Here is a 22,824-nt window from a genome sequence, read left to right as displayed (position 1 = left end):
CTCTTTAATTAAACGATTATGTGTCCCTGAGTAACAATTCTGTGTCCCTGAGTAACAATTCTGTGTCTGTGCGAGTAACAATTCTGTGGCCCTAAGTAACAGTTCTGTGGCCCTCAGTAACAATTCTGTGTCCCTGATTAACGTTTCTGTGGCCCCAAGTAACAGTTCTGTGGCCCTCAGTAACAATTCTGTGTCTGTGCGAGTAACAATTCTGTGGCCCTAAGTAAAGTTTCTGTGGCCCTAAGTAACAATTCTCTGGCACTCAGTAACAATTCTGTCTGTCCCTGAGTAACAATTCTCTGGCACTCAGTAACAATTCTGTCTGTCCCTGAGTAAAAATTCTGTGGCCCTAAGTAAAGTTTCTGGGGCCCTGAGTAACAATTATCTGGCACTCAGTAACAATTCTGTCTGTCCCTGAGTAACAATTCTCTGGCACTCAGTAACAATTCTGTCTGTCCCTGAGTAAAAATTCTCTGGCCCTAAGTAAAGTTTCTGTGGCCCTGAGTAACAATTCTCTGGCACTCCGTAACAATTCTGTCTGTCCCTGAGTAACAATTCTCTGGCACTCAGTAACAATTCTGTCTGTCCCTGAGTAAAAATTCTGTGGCCCTAATTAAAGTTTCTGTGGCCCTAAGTAACAATTCTCTGGCACTCAGTAACAATTCTGTCTGTCCCTGAGTAACAATTCTCTGGCACTCGGTAACAATTCTGTCTGTCCCTGAGTAACAATTCTCTGGCACTCAGTAACAATTCTGTCTGTCCCTGAGTAAAAATTCTGTGGCCCTAATTAAAGTTTCTGTGGCCCTAAGTAACAATTCTCTGGCACTCAGTAACAATTCTGTCTGTCCCTGAGTAACAATTCTCTGGCACTCCGTAACAATTCTGTCTGTCCCTGAGTAAAAATTCTGTGGCCCTAAGTAAAGTTTCTGTGGCCCTGAGTAACAATTCTCTGGCACTCCGTAACAATTCTGTCTGTCCCTGAGTATGAATTCTGTGGCCCTAACTAGCGTTTCTTTGTCCCTAAGTAAAGTTTCTGTGGCCCTCAGTAACAGTTCTGTGTCTGTGCGAGTAACAATTCTGTGTCTGTGCGAGTAACAATTCTGTGGCCCTAAGTAAAGTTTCTGTGGCCCTAAGTAACAATTCTCTGGCACTCAGTAACAATTCTGTCTGTCCCTGAGTAAAAATTCTGTGGCCCTAAGTAAAGTTTCTGTGGCCCTGAGTAACAATTCTCTGGCACTCCGTAACAATTCTGTCTGTCCCTGAGTAACAATTCTCTGGCACTCAGTAACAATTCTGTCTGTCCCTGAGTATGAATTCTCTGGCACTCGGTAACAATTCTGTCTGTCCCTGAGTAACAATTCTCTGGCACTCAGTAACAATTCTGTCTGTCCCTGAGTAAAAATTCTGTGGCCCTAATTAAAGTTTCTGTGGCCCTAAGTAACAATTCTCTGGCACTCAGTAACAATTCTGTCTGTCCCTGAGTAACAATTCTCTGGCACTCCGTAACAATTCTGTCTGTCCCTGAGTAAAAATTCTGGGGCCCTAAGTAAAGTTTCTGTGGCCCTGAGTAACAATTCTCTGGCACTCCGTAACAATTCTGTCTGTCCCTGAGTATGAATTCCGTGGCCCTAACTAGCGTTTCTTTGTCCCTAAGTAAAGTTTCTGTGGCCCTCAGTAACAGTTCTGTGTCTGTGCGAGTAACAATTCTGTGTCTGTGCGAGTAACAATTCTGTGGCCCTAAGTAAAGTTTCTGTGGCCCTAAGTAACAATTCTCTGGCACTCAGTAACAATTCTGTCTGTCCCTGAGTAACAATTCTCTGGCACTCCGTAACAATTCTGTCTGTCCCTGAGTAAAAATTCTGTGGCCCTAAGTAAAGTTTCTGGGGCCCTGAGTAACAATTCTCTGGCACTCAGTAACAATTCTGTCTGTCCCTGAGTAACAATTCTCTGGCACTGAGTAACAATTCTGTCTGTCCCTGAGTAAAAATTCTGTGGCCCTAAGTAAAGTTTCTGTGGCCCTAAGTAACAATTCTCTGGCACTCAGTAACAATTCTGTCTGTCCCTGAGTAACAATTCTCTGGCACTCAGTAACAATTCTGTCTGTCCCTGAGTAAAAATTCTGTGGCCCTAATTAAAGTTTCTGTGGCCCTAAGTAACAATTCTCTAGCACTCAGTAACAATTCTGTCTGTCCCTGAGTAACAATTCTCTGGCACTCAGTAACAATTCTGTCTGTCCCTGAGTAACAATTCTGTGGCCCTAATAACGTTTCTGTGGCCCTAAGTAACAATTCTCTGGCACTGAGTAACAATTCTGTCTGTCCCTGATTATGAATTCTGTGGCCCTAACTAGCGTTTCTTTGTCCCTAAATAACGATTCTGTGGCCCTCATTAACAAGTCTGTGTCCCTGAGTAATGGTTCTCTGTCCCTAAGTAACTTTTCTCTGTCCCCAATTATCGTTTCTGTGGCCCTAACTCTGTCCCTGTCCCTAGTACAGAGCGGTCTGCCTCTGTTCAATAACTGCAGGCAAATGAAGAATTCCAAAATGGCCGCTATTTATAGCTCGACCATTACACAGTGCTGGCTGGCTGGCTGCTGATAGGCTGATGCGATCACATGTAGTTGAGGAATGCATTATGGGTCAGCGCGCCTTGTCTGCGCGCCTTCCCAGACATCCCCGCTCCGTCGCCGCACATGTCAGCCGCCATTTTCTGAAAAATTTCGATTCGCGCGTCCGAATTAGGCTATTTTTCGGATTCGGCACGAATCGAAATTTTTCCGATATTCGACTCGAATTCCACTTCGGATACTTCGATTCGCTCATCTCTAGTGGCTATGTGTATGGAGTGAGAGGAGATAAAAGAGGATCTGAGCAGACCTTCACTTCCATTTGGAATACCATATATAGGAGCATCATCCCACCAGTCCTGGAAGGACAAAAAGTTTATTTGCCTAAATTTATTTGGGCAATTATTAAGGTGAGCGCATATTGAGACCACACGGCACCTGGAAAGAGGGATTAAGGAGTTCACCTGCACATTGCACATTGCACTAATTTATAAAAAAGACTTTTTAATTTATTCATGCACTATATGTATTATATTTGCACAATTTATTGTATTGATATTATTGATTGAGCACATATGGTATAATTTAGCACTATATTGGTTTAATTTAAACATATTGATCTATATGTCACATTAATCACTTACTACCAATTATCATTATTCAGTTTATTTATATATTTATTTAGAAGAGGAGTAAAATGTCAGTTTTGCTGTGGTGACTACACTGTACTGTGTATTGGTGCAGCTACTTATTTAAATGGGAAGCAAGTAAGAAAGGGTGACAACCCTGGGATTGAATTGAATAGCCTTGTTACCCTAGGAAAGGAAATGTGTGTAAACATACTTTTATGGTAGGATCACTTGATAAACTTTAAGCACATAGTTTAATAAAAAAAACTAATGCTAGGAAGGATGCTGTCTACTTGGGCTTTTTTTTACATTTGCATCTGTTTGCTGCTCCTCTGAAAAGCAATCCAAAGCTTCTGATAAAACTGCCTTCAGGGCATTAGTAACTCATCTATTGATGAACCAATGCCAGATTATCAATTACACAGGTGATTCACAGGCAGTGTGCTAGTTTCCAGGCAGGAATTTATTTGTTAATATGAATACGATCAGCTTCATTGCCCTGAATCTAGTTCACAACCTTGAAGTCACGGAATGCCAGCTCCCTAGGAGGTCACTAAGACTTAAATTTTTAGGAGTTTAATGCATTGCATGATACTCTATAGGCCTATACTGTACCGTAATGTTAGAATCATGTTCGCTTTGGGGGAAATGAGAAAATATGTTCAATTTACATATCTGAGAATTAAATTTAAAAGCAATGGACCTCAGGCTAGCTTGGTTTACTAACTCTGTTCAGCCCAGTTAATACAACAATGGGCCTGGGATTAACTAGTTGAAATTTGGTCCTTTTTCTTTGATATTTCTTTCACCTGAGTTAGGTAGCAATGGCCATAGAAATAAAGAGGGTTTCTGTAGCCAGACTCATATATCATATCTTATTAATGGCCTCAACAAAGTCTGGACATGAAACATGCTTAGAAATGGACAGAAACATCATTCGCAGAAGAATGTCATGCAGCCGGGGACACTATCTGAACTCTTCATATGCACAATGCAATGAAATGTTTAACTAAATGATCTAACAAGACTTGATTCACTTCCTTGGAATCTTTGATATTAGTGATTTGGAAGCTTTTATAAAAACTACCAACAGTTTAGCACTCCAAAGTTTAGCACTCTAGCCTAAAAAATATATCTGAATATGTAATTTCAAGATAATGACTCAACTGAACCTGCTACTAATAGGAGAGATGTTAAAGATCCCATGACATGAACTGTTACAAAATGGTAGGAAAATATGGTGAGTACAGTCTAGGTGGGTGTATATTATTTTAATAAAAAAAATAAGCTTTACAATCACTTTAACTCAGTAGGTAAGGTTTCCTTGGCCCTGGGTTTCCCTTCCCTATTCTGCTCAATGCAGAAATAATGGACATGAGACTAGCGTTGCTTACTTACTCAATTCAGCCCAGTTTAGATAATAACAGACCTGCAATGAACTACTTTTATTCTGGCCATATTTCTATTAGTAATGGCAATAAAGTTAACAACGGCAATAAAACCAAGTCGATTTATTTGGACCAAACCATACTTTTAAAGAAATGGTCTCTATTGCCTTAGAAGAACAATTAGGGGTCGATATTCAAGAAATTACTGGAAAGTTCTAGTTTAGAAAATGCTCAGGACTGAAGGGGAGAATTCTTGACAGACAGAATATTAGGTAGTCAATCAGAAAAAGACACCAGAGAACCTTTTTGAAGGAACGTCTGGCATTTTTTGCTGGCTGATAGCTAAAAAGAGTGGGAAATTTGAGTGGAGAGTGAAAAAGTTTTACTTTTGACTGCTGGTGATTGCTGGTACTTGTAGTTGTTTTATTTTCTTCTTGGGTCTTGCTAAAAGCTTTTACTTTTTTAAATCATTTTTTCTGTCACTTTAAAATAGCATTTTGTTTTCTTCCTTGCCTTGTCTTCCTTCAGTCTGCTAATTAAGGGGAGGGGTTAATTGGTCACAGGTGATACAGGTCCTATATAACTTGCTGTAGAGCCTACTCTGAGCTTGCTCATTTTTGAGCTTGCCTGTATTTTGTTTGCTGGACCTTTGACCAAATGGACATTTGATAAGTGGAGTTAAAAACCGGAGTTGGAAAAAAAGAGATTATAACAGGAATCTAACAGGAGTCTACTAACCTGCAAGTGACAACTGATATTTCCTGTTACTATTGTAACTGGGATAATGTGTGCTAGCAGGGTGGAAAGTTTTGTGCAGTGCACAGTGTGCCGCATGTATGCAGCAATGGAGCAACAGCTCCAGGATGGATACCGCTGTGACAGATGTGAATGGGTTCCCCTTCTGGAAACTCGTGTTAGAGATCCTTGAAAGGGGTCTTCTGCTCTCTGAGCAGGTAGCTAATGGGATTGATGTGGAGGGCAGATGGGCTAATCAGGATTATCAGGTAAGAAGATGGGTTACTGTAACGAGAGGGAGTGGTAGGGGCTCACAGAAAAGGAAGGCCAGCCCTGGGTTTGTGCACCCAAACAGATTTACCAAATTGGGTGAAGTTGTGGGGGTTTCAAGCTCAGGGGTGGCAGCCCTGGATGTCACTGCTATCCCTAACAGCCGGGAGGGCAGACCATCTGGAAGGGGTGGTGAGGGTAGTGCAGGAAGGCCTAGACAGCTGGTGGTAGTAGGGGATTCTATGATCAGAAGGACTGATAGAATAATTTGTTGCCAAGATTGCCTCAATGGTTTACTGTCTCCCTGGTGCCAGGGTTCGGTATGTGGAGGACTACGTTGATAAATTACTGAGAGGGGCTGGGCATGACCCAGCTGTCTTGGTTCATGTTGGAACCAATGACAGAATACATGGAAGGTGGAGGCTCCTTAAGAATCAATTTAAAGAACTAGGCTGCAGGTTGAAGGGAAGGACCTCCAAGGTGATATTCTCTGAAATATTACCTGTGCCATGCGCAACTCAGGAAAGAGAGGGGGATATTAGAGAACTCAATGCATGGCTGAAGACCTGGTGTATGAGGGAAGGATTTGGGTTTCTAGAGCAATGGGCTCACTTTTCATTGGGGTGCAAATTATATACCACAGATAGTTTGCACCTAAATTGAAGGGGGTCTGCTGTACTAGGGGAGAGGTTTGTGGGAAGGCTGGAGGAGTATTTAAACTAGGATCGAGGGGTGTGGGAGAATTAGATTATAACAGGGTAGACAGAACAGACAGGGGTCAATACTTATTGGTGGGTGGAATGGGAAAAGATGGGGCGAAAGCTATGGTAGATAATAAGGTTCCCATGTTACAAACAAATATTGGAATTGGTACCATTATTATGAAAATAAACAATATGCAAAATACGTGTGAACAAGGTATCAATGATATAAAGTGTTCACCAATGTCAGAAGTCTGCCAAGCGATATAGGTCAGTTGGAAGCTTTGGCGTATGAAGAGAACTATGATTTAATTGGTATTGCTAAATCTTGGCTTCATTCTTCACATGACTGGGCCATTAATATTCCTGGCTATGTTCTGTTTCGGAGAGACAGGGTAAATAGGAAAGGTGGCGGTGTCTGTCTCTATGTGAGAAGTGATCTCAGAGCGAGTGTGAAAGAGGACCTAGTTGATGGAGAGTGTGATGACACTGAAGTATTATGGGTGGAACTGCACATGGGGGTGCGTACTACAAAGTTAATCATTGGAGTTTGTTATAGGCCTCCCAGTGTTAATGAGGAGGTGGAGACTCAGCTCCTTGCACAGATCGAAAAGGCTGCAAGGCTGATGCTCTGCTGGACCTGGTAATCTCAAACCATGCAGAGATTATTACAAATGTCCATTTAAAAGAACATCTGGGTAGCAGTGACCATAACATGATTTCATTTATTGTTAGCTGTAAACAGTGAGCACATACAGGAAAAATAAAAATGCTCAATTTTAAGAGAGCTGATTTTCCAAGGCTGAGAGCTGCTCTCCAAGACTTAGTCTGGGAGGGAAAATTGACATCAATGAACACAACACAGAAATGGGAGTTCTTCAAAAAGACTATGTGAACACACTGCAAAATATATTCCCATGGGCAAAAAGTTTAAAAGGCTAAAAATCAAACCTATGTGGTTTACGGCCAAAATTAAAATAGCTATAGATAATAAGAAAAGAGCTTTTATAAAATATAAAAATGAAGGAACGCTATCATCATTTAAACATTACAAAGAGTATAACAAAATATGCAAAAAGGAAATAAAGGCCGCAAAAATTTAAAATGAACGACAGGGCAGGACCAACCCCCAAAAATTCTTCAAATATATTAATAGTAAAAAGGTCAGGTCCGAGCATGTAGGCCCTTTACAAAATAATCTAGAGTGGATGACTGGGGACAAAGAGAAGGCAAATTTATTAAATACCTTCTTCAGCTCTGTGTATACAAACTCTTTAATAACTGGCATAGTACCACTGGATTGGCGTAAGGCCAATGTGGTGTCAATATTTAACCCCTTCGCGGTGGCGCCTCCCGGCCCTTTAAGGGTTTCAGAAGATGGGCGGCGGGGCAGGGTTTAGGGTCAGGGTCATGTGACTGCCGTGACGCGCCGTCACGGCGGGCACATGATTCTGTGAGTACCGGACATGTGTGCTGGGAGTGCGCAGGGCGCGAGCTCTCAACAATTACAGTATGTTCTTTTTTAAAAGAATGCAAATGTGCGGCAGCTCGATGTCTAGGCCCAGAAGCCTGGAGGCCGCACATTTGCATTCGGCCGGCGTGAAGAGGTTAAAAAGGGGTTAAAATCTTTACCAAGTAATTATAGACCTGTTAGTTTAACTTCTATAGTTGAGAAAATACTAGAGAGTTTAATAAAAGACCACATAGATGCGTTCTTGCTGTAAAAAAATATTTTAAGCAACAGACAGCATGGATTCATGAAAGACAGAAGTTGTCAAACAAATCTGATTTCTTTTTATGAGGAGGTGAGCAAAACCTTGGACAGAGGGGTGGCGGTGGACGCGGTATACTTGGATTTTGTAAAAGCGTTTGACACAGTTCTCCACACTGCGGTTTCTAGAGCGAGCAAATCCTCTCTTGTATTAAAGAGGTATAGACTCCAGAGAGAGACATATCATATTACCCCTGTACAAATTTTTAGTAACACCTCATCTGGAATATGCAGTTCAGTTTTGGGCACCAATTCACAAAAAGAACACACTCAAGAGTTGGTTCTGGTCAGCTCAGTGGATTGCTTTAAAAAAGGCCTGGATTCTTTCTTAGATACACAGAATATAACTGGATACTAACATTTATAGGTAAAATTGATCCAGGGAATATCCGATTGCCTCTCGGGGGATCAGGAAGGAATTTTTTCCCCAGCAGGAGAAAATTGGATCATGCTTTGCTGTTTTTTTTTTTGCCTTTCTCTGGATCAACTCTGGATGGGTACAGGATTATAAATTTTTTTTTTTTTTAATGGTTGAACTGGATGGTCTTTTGTCTTTTTTCAGCCAGACTAACTATATAACTATGAACAGTGGGGTTATTTTTTGGGGTTAATGAAGACAGTGGGGTTAATTTTTTAAAGGCAAATAGGCTGTTCACTTTGTAAGTGAAGTTTCCCTCTGCAGGTTTCCCTAGAGCTTAGTGAATGTGGTGAAATTTCACTTTGCAAAGAATACCCAATCACGCACAAGGAAAATAAAAAGCAGAGCTTCACACACCTCCTTCACTAAGCTTTGGAGAAAATTTGCTTTGTAAAATGTAACTTCCCTTGTAAAGTTAGTAGTCTATTTACCTTTAAGAAGTCATCTCCAGTGGGTTTGATTTACCTAACTAATAAAAACTGTTCACTTAAAAATGTGAATGCTCACTTTGTAAAATTAATGTTCCCTTAGCTTGGGGAATAAAATGAAGCTATGCTTATTTTGCTGCACAACCATGTGCAAGGGGAAAAACAGGCTTTTTGCTTCTGTAACCTGGACTACGGATTTTCTTGCTTTGTTACTGCTGTATTCTCCTTCTGCAGTGTGGACATGGTTAAACTGAATATTCATTAATGCAGAAGTGCAGTAGGCATCCTTAAGTAGACCACTTTGTATTGCTAGTCTATTGAATGTCTTCAGTGCAGGGGGCAGCCATCTTGATCATCTCTGATTGTATCCTGGACCTGATTGGCTGAAGCAACAGAGCAAGTGGAAATGGGTCTGCAAGTTGAGAGGAAAGAAGAGAGGACTGTCTGGAAGCAAGGAGGTGTGTGGAAAAAAGAGAATGGATTATTGCCTGACCTCTGCCATAGCTGACCACAATAGGGAGAATCCACTGATCACGCAGTGTGAATGGGGGATTTGGATGCCTGGTGTGATCAGACTGTACTAGAAAGCACTCCCACCACTAAGGAAGGAAAAGACAGTCTGTCTCAACAGGACGTAGAGACAAAGCACAGAAACTTCTATCCCTGTCTGACTTTAACTTGTCTTTTCCTGAATCAGAGCATGTGTCTGGAGACCTAGAAGAGGGTGCCCTGGGTCTGGCAAGAGACTAACATTGTACACGTTCATCTGTTGTCTGCTGGGAACTATTATGCTCTCTTCAAAGGCCCCAACTTTGACAGCCAACATTTTTTGTCATCAACCACTGGCCAGTGGGATAAAACTGGGACTATTTAACAAATTAGGACTATTTTATATACTTTTGATAGGTAAATGCAGTTACATTTTTACTGCAGTGTTACTGATTATTAGTATAAGCACACTTGTTAGTCCTATCTCCTTTTAGGCTATGTATGGCCGGATACATTTTTTTTAAATACCTCAAGGTGTGTCTGTAAGTGCTGGGTGAGTAAGGTGTGTCATCTTTAGATGTGCTGAGAAATTCCAAAACAATTCAGCTGCTCCTGAGTAGCGCTACAAGCAGGAGCTTGTCCAGGGTTTGCATTTGGAGTTATGACCGCCTGCACCAGCCAAGCCACCATGATGGACCTGAGCTGCCGAGGAGTGTAAAGAGCAGAATGGCAGGTTTGGTCTCTGTGTATTTATGGGCCTTGCTGGTGTCATCTGGACAGATGAACAGATCCAGGGAGTGCTATCAACATTGGTACCTGCCCAGAAAACATTTGTGGCTTTTAAGAGGATAACATACAGCTCCCAGGGGAGCTTAAAGCTCAATTTACACAGCTATTTATGCCAAACAGGCACCCAGAAAGTACTGATTCCATAGAGTCAGATTCAGGGGTACTAGCTACTGCTCCCACCCATCCTCAGGGTTCCTCCCTGCCTCATTCTTCACTGATATGGGAAGGCTAGTAGAAACCCTAGTTCAATACACAGCAGCAAATCCAACAATTATGGGTATAGCAAGTTGAACATGTTTTCTGTAAAAGTCCCAGCGCCATTTAGGGAAGAAGATTTGGAGACCTGCATAGATCAAGCAGCCCAGGCAGTGGAAGAGTGGGATGTTGTTGTACCAGTCAGGAGACAGAAGATAATCAAGAGTTTAAGAACTCCTGCTTCTGACATTGTCCAGACCTTAAAAAGAGACAAGCCAGGCTGCACTACTACTGAGTGTTTAAAATTTTTACATTTTTATTTTATTTTTTTTTATATTATTTTTTATTTTTATTTTTTATTTTTACATACTGTCACCCTAGCAGTACAGTGTCACCATGGTGACACTGTACTACTTGTGGGGGTGATGAAGATTTTTTTTTTTTTTTTTACACTGATTGCTTTTACACCCATATAGGATGTAAAAGGAATCATTTCTCTTTCTCTCTGTCTGCATTCTTGCAGTCATTGAGAAATACTGAGTGAGCTGTGATTGGTCACAGCTTGTCACATGGTACAAGGCTGTTGTGAATAGCCTTGTACCATGTGACCTCTGTGATCATTCACAGATTTCACACGTAGTAAGCAATGATGTCACAAGTGACATCTTGCTTACTACTTTGCATGTGATCACTGATTCGCCAATCAGTGATCACATGACCGGGACCTCGTACAGAGGTCCCGTCCGACGATCGGTGTTTCACTGTGTCCGGAGGACACAGCGGACACCGGATCGCGGTGGTGCGCGCTCCTAGGGAGCGCACACAGCTAGAAAAGGCGGGTGCCGTTTAGGAACGGCAACCCGACCTTGGACTGCCACCGCCCTGCCGTTTATAAACAGCAGGCGGACGGCAAGAGGTTAAGGCCCAGAAAGCTGCAGTTGGTACACCAAATACATCTGTTGCGGAGGTAGGAATTATAGGCACAGTAGAGATCCAGTTTGAAGTAGCCACTTTAAAGACATATATGTTCCAGATGATGGAGTTAAATACTCTACTGTCTGCCAGGATTTCTGCATCTTCAGGGAAAAATGTGTCAAGACCTACTCAGACGAGGCACCACAGAATGCTCACAGCACAAAACTTCAGAGGGCCCTGATGAAGATGCTGACCAGGCGTCCAGCTCAATCAGCTTGCTCCAGTTCCCAGATTCAAAATAAAGTGCAGTTAAGGCCCAAACCTTTGTATCAGGCTTCATCTAAATGAAGTTGGGCTGCCCAAATTATTCTCAGACTCAGGCCTCAGATCATGGGAGATCAGTGCACACCAAACCCAAAACTGCAAGCCTAGATGATATCAAAACCACCTTTACACCAAAGATGCTCAAGCAGTGGAACAAATCACCTCAGCTCCTCCAAGAAAGTTCCCTGACAAGCTGCTGGGCCCTTCTGTCCTTCTTCAAGTGGAAGTTGTATACACAAAAGACTCTGGGGTTCAAATGACCTTGATCTACTGCGACCTCTATAGCAAACACCTGAAGCACCTGCCCCTGTGGAAATTAGATCTAATGATCTTGGTTAGAGGAACTAAGAAGCTTCCCAATGATGGGTACAAATCATTCCAAGAAACGTTTCGGCAAGTCCTATTAGCAGACGTAGATGACCTCAGTGCACAGGTTGCGGAGTTGAAGGGGACAGGAGTCATATGGGGATCCAGCAGTCCCTATGTTTTTTCCAATGTGGTGGTGAGGATGAAAAATAAACTATTGCACCCTCAACAAAGGAACCATTTCAGACCAGTGCACCACTGTTTAAATAGAAGACGCTCTGCAATATCTGTCAGGGGCCAAATGGTTCAGCGTGTTGAACCTGAGAAGGGGGAACCATCAGATCCTCATTCACCCTGATAATTGGAATAAAACGGATTTTATCTGCTTGGTAGGGTTCTTTGGATTTAATTGGATGTTCGAAGATTTATCAGGAGCCCCTGCAACATTCCAGCATTTAATGGAGCAAACTGTTGGCAACATGTACCTTATTGAAGTGTTGGTGTACCTGGACAACATAATCTTCTTCAGGGGCCCCAGCCAACATTTATTTCATCAGTCAATGGCCAGTGGGATTAAAGTGGAACTGCTATAACAAGTTAGGTCTGTTTTGCTATACTTTTGTTAGGTAAATGCAGTTTAGTTCCCGTTAATTGCTGTTAGTCAGAATATTGCAGGTGTTTACCATATATTTTAGAGTAATGTTATTGTCTTATTGATTGTTGTACACTTGTTAATCCTCTCTACTTTTAGGCTATTCTTGACCTAATAAAATGCTGGGTAAGTGCTGGGTAAGCATGGTGTGTCATCTGGTGTGAAGAGAAATCACAAAAAAAGATTCAACAGCTCCTCTGGGAATAGCTCTACACTTCCATATGATTGGATGATAGCAGTGAACACAGCTTCACCTTATTCAATAAGCCAATGAACATTCACTTTGCTAAGTTACCAGTCTGTATTCCTTCAGTAAGTTAGTCTATGTGTGGAGCTAGAATCAATGAAGAACTGGAGGACAACACCTATGAACCAATCTCCTTAGAAACTCAGTATGATCCCCACCTATACTCATTGACAAGGATAAACCTAACCTCAAGCAACTACCCTAATATGGAGATAGTTTATACTAGTGCCGAAATTGTCATTAAAATCTTTATGGGTTCTTATAGCTAATAAATAATGTAGGGAATCGGGGAAATGTGCATTGTTAATATTGTTGAAGATGTTTGGATTATATTAGATCACATTAGTGAAGTAATGTCAGTAAAGTGTACTGCATGTTGAGCAATATCATCAATAGCTTTATATTGTGTATTAGGTTGTGATATGTATTTTATTTGTGCTTTTCAATGCTGTTTATTTATGGCTACTTGACATATTGGGGTTAATATACTAAAACTGCAGAATGCAATATCTAGTGCTGCTCTGTACGGAAACCAATCAGCTTCCAGGTTTCTTTTGTCAAAGCTTAATTGAACAAGCTGAAGTTAGAAGCTGATTGGCTACCATGCACAGCTGCACCAGATTTTGCACTCTCCAGTTTTAGTAAATCAACCCCAGTATAGCCCTGTTGTCTCTTTTTTAATCACTGGTTCACTGATATTAATTTTTTATTCCAAACATCATATTAATGCAATCATATTCTAAACCGCTGCTTAATGTTTCATTGTGTCTTTGTCACAGCTTCTCTATACATGCAGAAAAATATATAAAGCTACCCTTTCCTAGACAGGCATTTACTTTGTGATGGGTTGATTTCAGAAGAGGGTTTCTACGAGTGTGCTTTGCATTCTGGTATTATCTGTAGAAATGATGTACTGACATAGATTACCAGCTAATTTAATCATGTTATGTTTCCAGCAAACTCTTTCCAGATGTAGATGTGACATTTAGGTCAGAATGATTAACATATAATATGCTCTTTTCACTCCTCAAATCCATAGGCTACTTCTCTGTTAAATTAGGCATGGATGCAAGGATTATCTACACTACCTGTAGATAATCCAATTTATCAACAGTAAATACTACCGCAAGACTGTATAGCTTGAGTACTATTCCTCAACATCACTATAAACAGGCAAGAATAACAATTACTGGCAAGAAACAGAGAGTTACAGTGAATATATGGTGGTTTGGTACATATTTTTGTTTTGGTTAAGTCTGCAAAATACACAGAATATATTTTATCCAGCCAACAGGTAACACTTCAGACTCATTTTTACATATTCAAGTCTTATCTCCAAAGTGCCTATTGAACAAAACAAATGTTCACATTAATCAGTAGCTCAAGTGGCAATTTACACACAGAAGCAAATGATTCATCACAAGGACTCGTCCCCTATTTGACAGCTCAGTCTGAGATTTCAATCAGACAAAGCCATCCTGAAGGCAGGCAACTACTGCTGTGCTGCCTAATCCATAATACAGTGGGAATCCTTTGGTATGTAATGCATATCTACTGTATCTCTAAAACAAAGATTGTAAAACTAAATATAAAGAAAAAAAAAAACAACCAAAATTGCAGGCCCCCAAACCATTAACATTTCCCTATAATTAAAAAATACAATGTTTGCTACTTTAGCTTCCTATTGCAGATTACTGTTCTTACAAAGCTCTGCTAATACTGTGAATCTGGGCAGTATCCTATGCAAAATAAATAAAATTTAAAGGGTAATGTCAACACTTTTGCTACAAAATGCTCTCATTAACCTAAAGTGTTCATGGCAGTCAATGAGCATATTATATACCTCCAATTATTACTTCACTGTGAGAGTCAGCATACAGGCCTATACATACTGGGTCAAGATGTTAAGCTCATACAACTCCTGTGTTAATAGGCAGTGTTCCAGCTACACTTCAAATGCTCACACTTATCAGTGGGAACCCACTGGGAGAAGCAATGTAAATCAATAAGCAGGCACAACCTAAATGTTGACTTACAGATTCAGCATTTAACATGGAATGGCATTAAGCCATTGGAACCTCTTAGACGTGCCATTTGTGGGTCACACAGTTGGCACTAGAGATAGGTGTAAGTTTGCCCCTTTTAGGAAAAGAGATATACAAAAGAAAATATGATTTGCATATATTAATGTTGCATTACAATGATCTGCAATGAACAACATGGTGACTGCAATGGATTTGGAACCTGGGAAAATAAATCATTTCTGATTCTCATGTGCTAATGGTTGGCCCTGCTATCACTCATTCATCTACAATAAACTCCATTTATTTCTGCTGTAGCCTGCCCCCACAAGTTACAGTGTGCTTTTACAGAAGGACAGACCTAGCCAAACAATAAGATAGAGCAAAAGGAGACCATATATTTAAACACAGTTTAAGAGGCAGTAAAGATAAATACACACATCTCTTCCTACTATAATAACACTTGGCAATCTACCGCTTCATTGATCATGTTTTCATGCTATGTTTGTACACACCCTTTAAGCCTGTCCTGCTCATTTCTCACTTCTATGCCCACTGTATTCTCAGACCATTCCAGTGATTTTGTTAAACAGAATTAGATTATCAATCTGCTGTATGATCAGGTCAAATTTCCACCTCAGACTTGATAACATATTACACATTTCATTTTGATCATATTTCTGCTCCAGTGCCTGCAAGTTAAAAGGATATTGCGTTACCCCATGGGATCTTCAGAATACTTACTTCTAAAAGATATCCTTGTGATGGTTTCTCTGTTCAACATCCTGTTGAGAAATGGATTGGAGTTATCCGCCACCTTCAAAGAAGGAGACCCCAGAATTAGTATTGGTAATGCAGTGAGAATAAAACATATATTTTTTTTTCTTTTACTACAAATATATTCTGATGTAAAAATTCAGAGTTGAACTCATACATGATTCATTATGCAAATTCAGAAGTCTCTGCAGTTATGTTTTATTTTGATAGCGTTGCTTTAATGTACTATGTGCACTAAGATTGGAAATGAAAAAAAGAAATTACTACAAATGTGCTGAATTCGTATAAGTATTCATTATTTTGTCATCTTAGCTTTCTGAGATGCAGTTATCATCTAAATCTCAAGATGCAAACAGGAATCTGATTAAATATCTGTTTCCTAAAATATGTTTTCCCACTCACAGCTCTACCCTTGTACTAAGTTGCCAAGATAAACTGCGCACAAGTCATAATGAAAACTGAAAGGAATTTTCACCAAGAAAAGGGAGCTTTTACATATAATAATTCAATAACAAAGTGACGTATTTCTGTCAGTGTATGAATTAACGTAATTCAAAATAAAAATGCTAGTAAAGCCAATTTTTTTACGTAGAGTAAGGAGGGGATAAAACTCGTATCAGGTTATTTGTTGTTTCCTGTGTTGTGCTGAGGAGACGTGAATAGAATTCCTATCTTGTTCTGGTGAAAATGATAAACTGTTGGATTTCCCACCACTTTCTAACTCGGTGACCACCAGAAAAAAAAAGAGATCTCCCCAGCAGAGATGTAGACAGCAATAAAAACTTGACAAAAAGTCTAATGCTGGCCATATATGGATCATTATTTGAAGAAGTGAAACAATCATCTTGGCCAACTTAGCTCTTCCCCGATCTTTTCAAGATTTGCAAAAATGCCTTTAAAGAACAATTTAACTGTACTGCAAACCAGGGGTGGTCTGACCATTTGGAAACTCGGGCACTGCCCGAGGGCCCGGGGTTAGTAGGGGGCCCCATGAGATGCCCCTGGTAGCTTTTTCATAGGCTTTTTTGAGTTTGGGCAAGGACACAGGGGCCCCATGATCCCCTATTGCCCGGGGGGCCCCATGAGTTGTCAGTCCGCCCCTGGTGCAAAAATTTTTTATATTAATGTCTAGTGTCCAGGGCATTTTTCAGTGAGCACCAACAGAAGAGGATGCACATTTGTCTCCTGCTATACAGTGTACACAATGCTGGTTAATTTATGAGGTGTGTATATACAGTACATACATGCATACAATGGGTGGAGAGCCTTCGAATAATGTGATGGGTTATTATCTACAATTATTATGTTTCCTTATTTATCTTCAGGTTTAATACTAGTATGAACATTTTTTATTAAAGACATCAGTGTCCTATTGAGTTTTACTTGTAAAATGTAATGTAGTGGCCTACTCTCTCAAATGTGAATATTTTGCTGTTATGTATTTGTCCCACCTCCATGTGTTTAGCCAGCTCATTAAGGAAACTACTCTTCTCTGCCAGAATACCAACATTTTGTTGAGGTACCTCTTAATTTTCAATTAAGTATGAATCATTTTAATGTGTACTTTTAACCTAAAAAAAATATAATATTTTGCAGCTAACCACTCCTTGATGGTCTGTTCACATCAGATACATTGAGAGTAAGACAGCCCCAAGGCAATGACAAGGCAAATGTCTTGTTTCTTATGTTAAACCCTGGGGTGGGTAATGAAGAGCCCCTAGTACAGAAGTTCATATGACTCAGAGGTCTTATTGAAATGATTATTGGTTAAGATCATTAAATACAGCCAACATGTTTCAGGTAAAAGCCCCCCCCATGGCTAATATAAAAAAAGAACAATAACAAGTGAAACATACCATAAATATACCATAAAAAGTGAGAAATAACATCAGTTAACACCGCAGTACTCTGCATTCAGTACTTTTTGTCAATGCAGTTGGTAGTGATGCGAATTACAGAATCACAACACTCCTGTTGTGAATATTGCTCTATTGAAATGTCACGCATAACATTTAAATAACGTCCTGTGGAAAAAGTAAGCAGTGTGATGTGCTGGGATCAGTTCATTAGCACTATGTTTCAAAGCACACATCAGTGCCTATGCGTTCAGTGTGGCTTGCTGGCAGGGGCGGACTGACCATTTGGAAACTCGGGCACTGCCCGATGGCCCGGGGTCAGTGGGGGGCTCCATGAGATGGCCCTGGTACCTTTTTCATAGGCTTTTTTGAGTTTGGGCAAGGACACAGGGGCTCCATGATCCCCTATTGCCTGGGGGCCCCATGAGTTGGCAGTTTGCCCTGCTTGCTGGTGTAAATCGGCCCTTAGATATAATGGATGATTTTGTTTTTATTTATTCCAGGTACTTATATAGCGCCATCAATTTACGCAGTGCTTTACATTTACATTGTACATTCACGACAGTCCGAACCCTCAAGGAGTGTACAGTCTAAGGTCCCTAACTTACATTCATACATACACATACTAAGGCCAATTTAGACATATCGGAGTACCTGGAGAAAACCCACGCAGGCACATGGTGGACATACAAACTCGCAAGTAGTTCAGTGGTTGGAATTTGAATAACCCCAGTGCTGCTAGGTGGGAGTGCTAACCACTTAGTCACTGTGCTGTCCCATTTATCAGGCTAAGGAATTTTTCTGTAAGCTCAGAAAATACTTCTTGATCCTGGCAAAAAATGTAGTGTCCATGTCCCTTCCTGAAAGCTTAAAAGAAAGCACAAACATTCCTATCTTTCTTGTGTTAAATTGGTTGTAAAGGTTCAAGGTTTTCTATGCATTCTATGCATGACGGTAATAAACTTCTGTGTGCAGCAATGAGCCTCATACTTACCTGAGCCCCATAGCAGGCCAGTGATGTGCATGAGAGCCTTGGCTCTCTGAGACACAGCCAATTAGCCAATAAGGACAAGCAGAGCAGCAGCTCGGGAAGGAGCCTGCTTGGGTGCCCTCATAGCAAGTTGATTGCCCTGGGGCACTCGGCAGGGGGGGAGAGGACAGGAGTGCCGGTGGTGGACCCAAGAAGAGGAGGACCGGAGCTGCTCTGTGCAAAACCACTGCGCAGAGTATAGCATGTTTGTTATTTTAAAACAAAAAAAATACTTTAATATTGCTTTAATTTCTATCCATCAATCCATCATGAAATGGAGGTGAACAAAGGCAGACATATTTTGAAGTCCAGGCTGTATGACAACCATAGCTCCCTCCATAGATACAGTTATGTAGATATAGAAATAAGTGTAGATATGAAATGTGTTAAAATAAAGATTTCCAGGTGAAAATAAAGAAACAAAGCCTGAAAAAATGACTGCTGCTACCAGATCTAAGGACTGGTAAGCTACAATATATTACATTTTTTATGTTTTGACCTAAATATGCCTTTTGGAATATTCAGTGCATTTATTACTTCGCTGAAGATGTAGCTCAACCAGTTAAGACAGCTTCTCCTACATGCTACTGTCACTTCCAGCATGTTGTTAAACCTGCCCCTGCCGAAGTATATTTTCCTTATTGCGCTGTTAAGGGAGGTCAGAAACATAGTCACTTAACTTAGGGCTCACTTCTACACAACTTCAGTGCTGTCAGGAAATACTTACTTCAAGAGCCATTTCTTCACACCAGTATCTCCAGGCATCTGCTTTCAAGGTCCCACTGCAATACCGAGGTGCATGGGACAGCAAGACACAATTTTTATGGTAAATTTTTAGGAGAAGGGGAACCCATACACCCCCCCCCCCCCACCACCACCACCGCAGTGGTAGTGACCCTCTTGTAGTTCATGGTTTTACTTTAACATAACTTGTTAGCTAACTATTTTTTCTTCTCATAGTCATTTTCAGCATTGTGGCTTAAGGCAAGTTTCAATAGAGCAAACATTTTTTCAGAATTGCTAGTACTCAGTGTTTCAGTGTCACAGGTGCTCAATTAGTATCTTGAAAAGGTGAAAACTCTGTACTGTCCTTCCCCAGAAGCCTCCCCGAATTGGGGAATGTCCTTAAAAGTATGGGTACTCATAGCATTTTGCAGTCTCTATGCTGGTGTTCTTGGCATCCTCCAGCTTCCCCCCAAAAAAGGAAGCTCTCAATAATAGTACACATGGCCCTCACATCTTCCCTCAGTGAGGAAAGACTCTCTCATTGTTGGGGAGCAACCACATGGACTTCTCACTGCTCACTTGATGGTGGCTTCCCTGTTGAATTCTCATGCAGGACTCCCTTACTGTGATACATTACATAGTATTTACTGTATATACCATGTCTATGCCAAAATGGCTGCCAAAATCTCACAAGAGCTTAGTGTGTAATTGCGACGCAGACCTCTACAGGATGACACCCAGAGTCTACAGCAAAGGATACATAAGTCCTATGATGGGATCACCTTAAAAAAAGGTCCCACACAGTTACATTATGGACATCTTGGAACATCTTCTGGAACCTGGGAGCAAGTCATACGTAAATCAACCCCTATCTGTACTCAATATATTTCCATTTAGTGTGGCACCTGGCATGTTAAACCCAATGCTTCTTTCTCATTTCTCTTAATGGCTCTTGTCAGCCCCCTCTTTGATAGCAGTGATATTAAGAAAAAAATCAATGTAAGACCTAATTATTACAAAAAAGTAAAGCCCTCTGTCCCCCTGTACATATGGATGTCAATTCAACCATCAGGTGTGCCTACATATGAAAACGAAGATAGTGCAACACAACCCCACCTTTTATATATTGCCAAAAATTGGTAATATATGATGTTTGCCTGCACTAAAATAAATTAGTTATTGATTATATAAGTTGCATCTGTCTAGAGTTCAGACTTAATGAAAGAAGTAGATTAGAAAAAAAAAAAATGAAAACAACCTTGGAGATTGGCAAAAGATGGTAAAGTTTATATAAGATTTTAGTGTTTGAGTGTGGATCTACCTAAAGTAAACAAATTGATTTGAAAAGCAAGAGGACTTGTGAACTGGTTTTTTAGCTGAATATACTGTATGTTCTGAATATATTGCCTGATTTGCAGAAAAGCATTCAACTGTTATAGACTGCATGTCTAAATTATGTAATTCTATTCCCAAGGAACCCTGGTCCTGCACAGTTATGGACATTATCACCGGCTGACCACCTTCAAGAAATAAAGTAATTTGAGCTGTCATTGATGTATTTTCCAAGACAGCACACTTCATTCCACTTTCTTGCCTCCCTCTCAAGGTATCCTTAGATATGACATCTTCATACCACCCACATCTGACACACCAAGAAGGTTCATGAGGAATTGGAAGAATATTTCCTTACTTTAGGCTCTGCTCATCATAAAGGCTGGGCCTCCCTCTTTCAATTAGCTGAATTCACCCATAATAACAATCTTTACAGTTTATGGGAGACATCCATAACTTCCTCTTTCCATTCTTTGCTTTCCTGATATTCCTGCCTTTGCTTTTGTCTTTCAATTCTATTTGATCTGAGGTTCATAACGCATTCCAAGGTGCCACTAACACATTCAAAACCTTTGCTTATTGCATCACCTCTCCAAACAGAGGACATCAGACTCAGGGTGGTGTCTCTAAAATTTGTTCATTGGTCCTTACAAGATAATTTGCAAAATAAATGCAGCCTTCTTCAAACTTCAAAGTACAAAGAACCTCAGAATATCCAAATCTTTCTTTCATTCTATTTTTAAACCTTTGCTCCTCAATATGTTTTTTAGCTTTTTTCTACCACTGCTCCTAATGCTGACGTCAGCTAGTAATATAAAGTTAACTAAATTTGGGCTCTTGGTTCTTAAGGGGTATGCTCTAGTACCCCATTAATCAGAAATGATACTGCCCTGAGGAAAGGTCTTGGATATCTGAATTGGATACATTTGCATCTTTCATTTCATAAAAACATTTTTAGCAGATATATATTCTGCCCAGTATCCAGCCATCTGTTCCGTTGTTCCAATATCTGGTGTTCTGGTCCAAACCTCTGTGAGGGGTCCCTGGTGAAAACTGGCTGGCTGTTAGACTCATTGCCTTTGTGGATTCTACTGTATGTCTCCTGCTCTCCTGTGGCATTGTCTTTAAACTCCTTGCCAAGAAAGAAGTCCATCTAGGGCTGTGCTCTGCAGTTCCAGCTTCTAGTCCCTCTCCATTCAAGTGTCTCTCCTGAGACCTTGCTGCCAGTTTACAACTCTTGGGTACAGCTACATTAGGTACCCTGTACAGTGGAGCAAAAGGGCCCACACCAGTGAAGATGCCATTCAGACAGTGGCTGGCAAAAGCACCACCTTGACACTTCTTTTTTATCATCAGGAATTTGTGGTACAGCATTAACAACAGTAACTTGATACCTAGCATTAATCAGCACAGGATTTTAGAGTTGGGTGGTGCCATATACTCCCCTTGACACATCCAAGTCAAGGTCAGAGAAAGTCTCCTCATCATCCTACCCAACCATGACCTGTAAGGTGAAATCACCCCCTCTTCCTTCCCCTTCCCCTGAAAGGTCAGCATGGTCTGTAGACTTGAAATATTATCAACGTCAACATAAATCTATTCGTGTTTCTGTACTTCTGTGTGGTTCACTTATGGGAGCTGGGGAAATGCCTATTTACATGTACAGGTAGTCGTGTTCACATTGGCTCCTACAGTTAAAAAAATAAAGGACAGTTCCAACCCACTATGACAGGCAGTGTGAATTGACACTGGAACCAGTCAGTACTCCCTAGTGTCCCCATGTATCTATACAACATGGAGGGTTTCAGTTCTTCCGTTCAACGTTGTCAACTGTGAATCCTGAGTAGATCTTACACCACAGTGTACTTTTCCACCATATCCATCAATCAAATATAAAGGTAGGTTTCCTTGGTCACCGTTGTCAGTTATCCCCACAGCTAGTATAAATTTCAGATATGGTAATAGCCATTTTGCTTCTCTGTTTAGTTTTTTGTGACATGATTAATAAAAGTTATGGCTCACCATGTATATTTTGGGTAGTTCCTTGTTTAGCTTTGGAAAATGGTAATGGTTATTGATTCTCGGGAAGTTTTGTACTATATGCATTATATTTCCTAATTTTAACATGGCTGAAATGTTATAGAAGCTTTTTTCTCAAAAGCAAATGCACTAAATCAAAGAGGTTAGTAAAAAAAACCCCCAAAAATCCTCTATTCCTTAAACAAAAAAATTGGAAACATGGGATGTGCCAGTTTTAAA

The 22,824-nt window shown here is 40.6% G+C and overlaps 1 protein-coding gene across 1 annotated transcript in view; it reads right to left on the bottom strand.

Moving 5' to 3' along the window:
• The window catches only part of LOC149451115 (carbonic anhydrase-related protein 10-like), a 595,254-nt gene that overhangs the window by 64,791 nt on the left and 507,639 nt on the right, over nt 1-22,824 (bottom strand). Inside the window, exon 6 of the mRNA XM_089690955.1 lies at nt 15,589-15,661. Within this exon, the coding sequence (XP_089547081.1) occupies nt 15,589-15,661 (73 nt within the window). The remainder of the gene's footprint in view (nt 1-15,588; nt 15,662-22,824) is intronic.

Source organism: Staurois parvus, unplaced genomic scaffold, assembly GCF_062004578.1.
Source record: "Staurois parvus isolate SC_StPar_1 unplaced genomic scaffold, SC_StPar_1.0 ptg000548l, whole genome shotgun sequence".
NCBI classification, from domain to species: domain Eukaryota; kingdom Metazoa; phylum Chordata; class Amphibia; order Anura; family Ranidae; genus Staurois; species Staurois parvus.
Note: the sequence above shows the minus strand (reverse complement) of the source record. Positions and strands in the feature narration are given on the sequence as shown.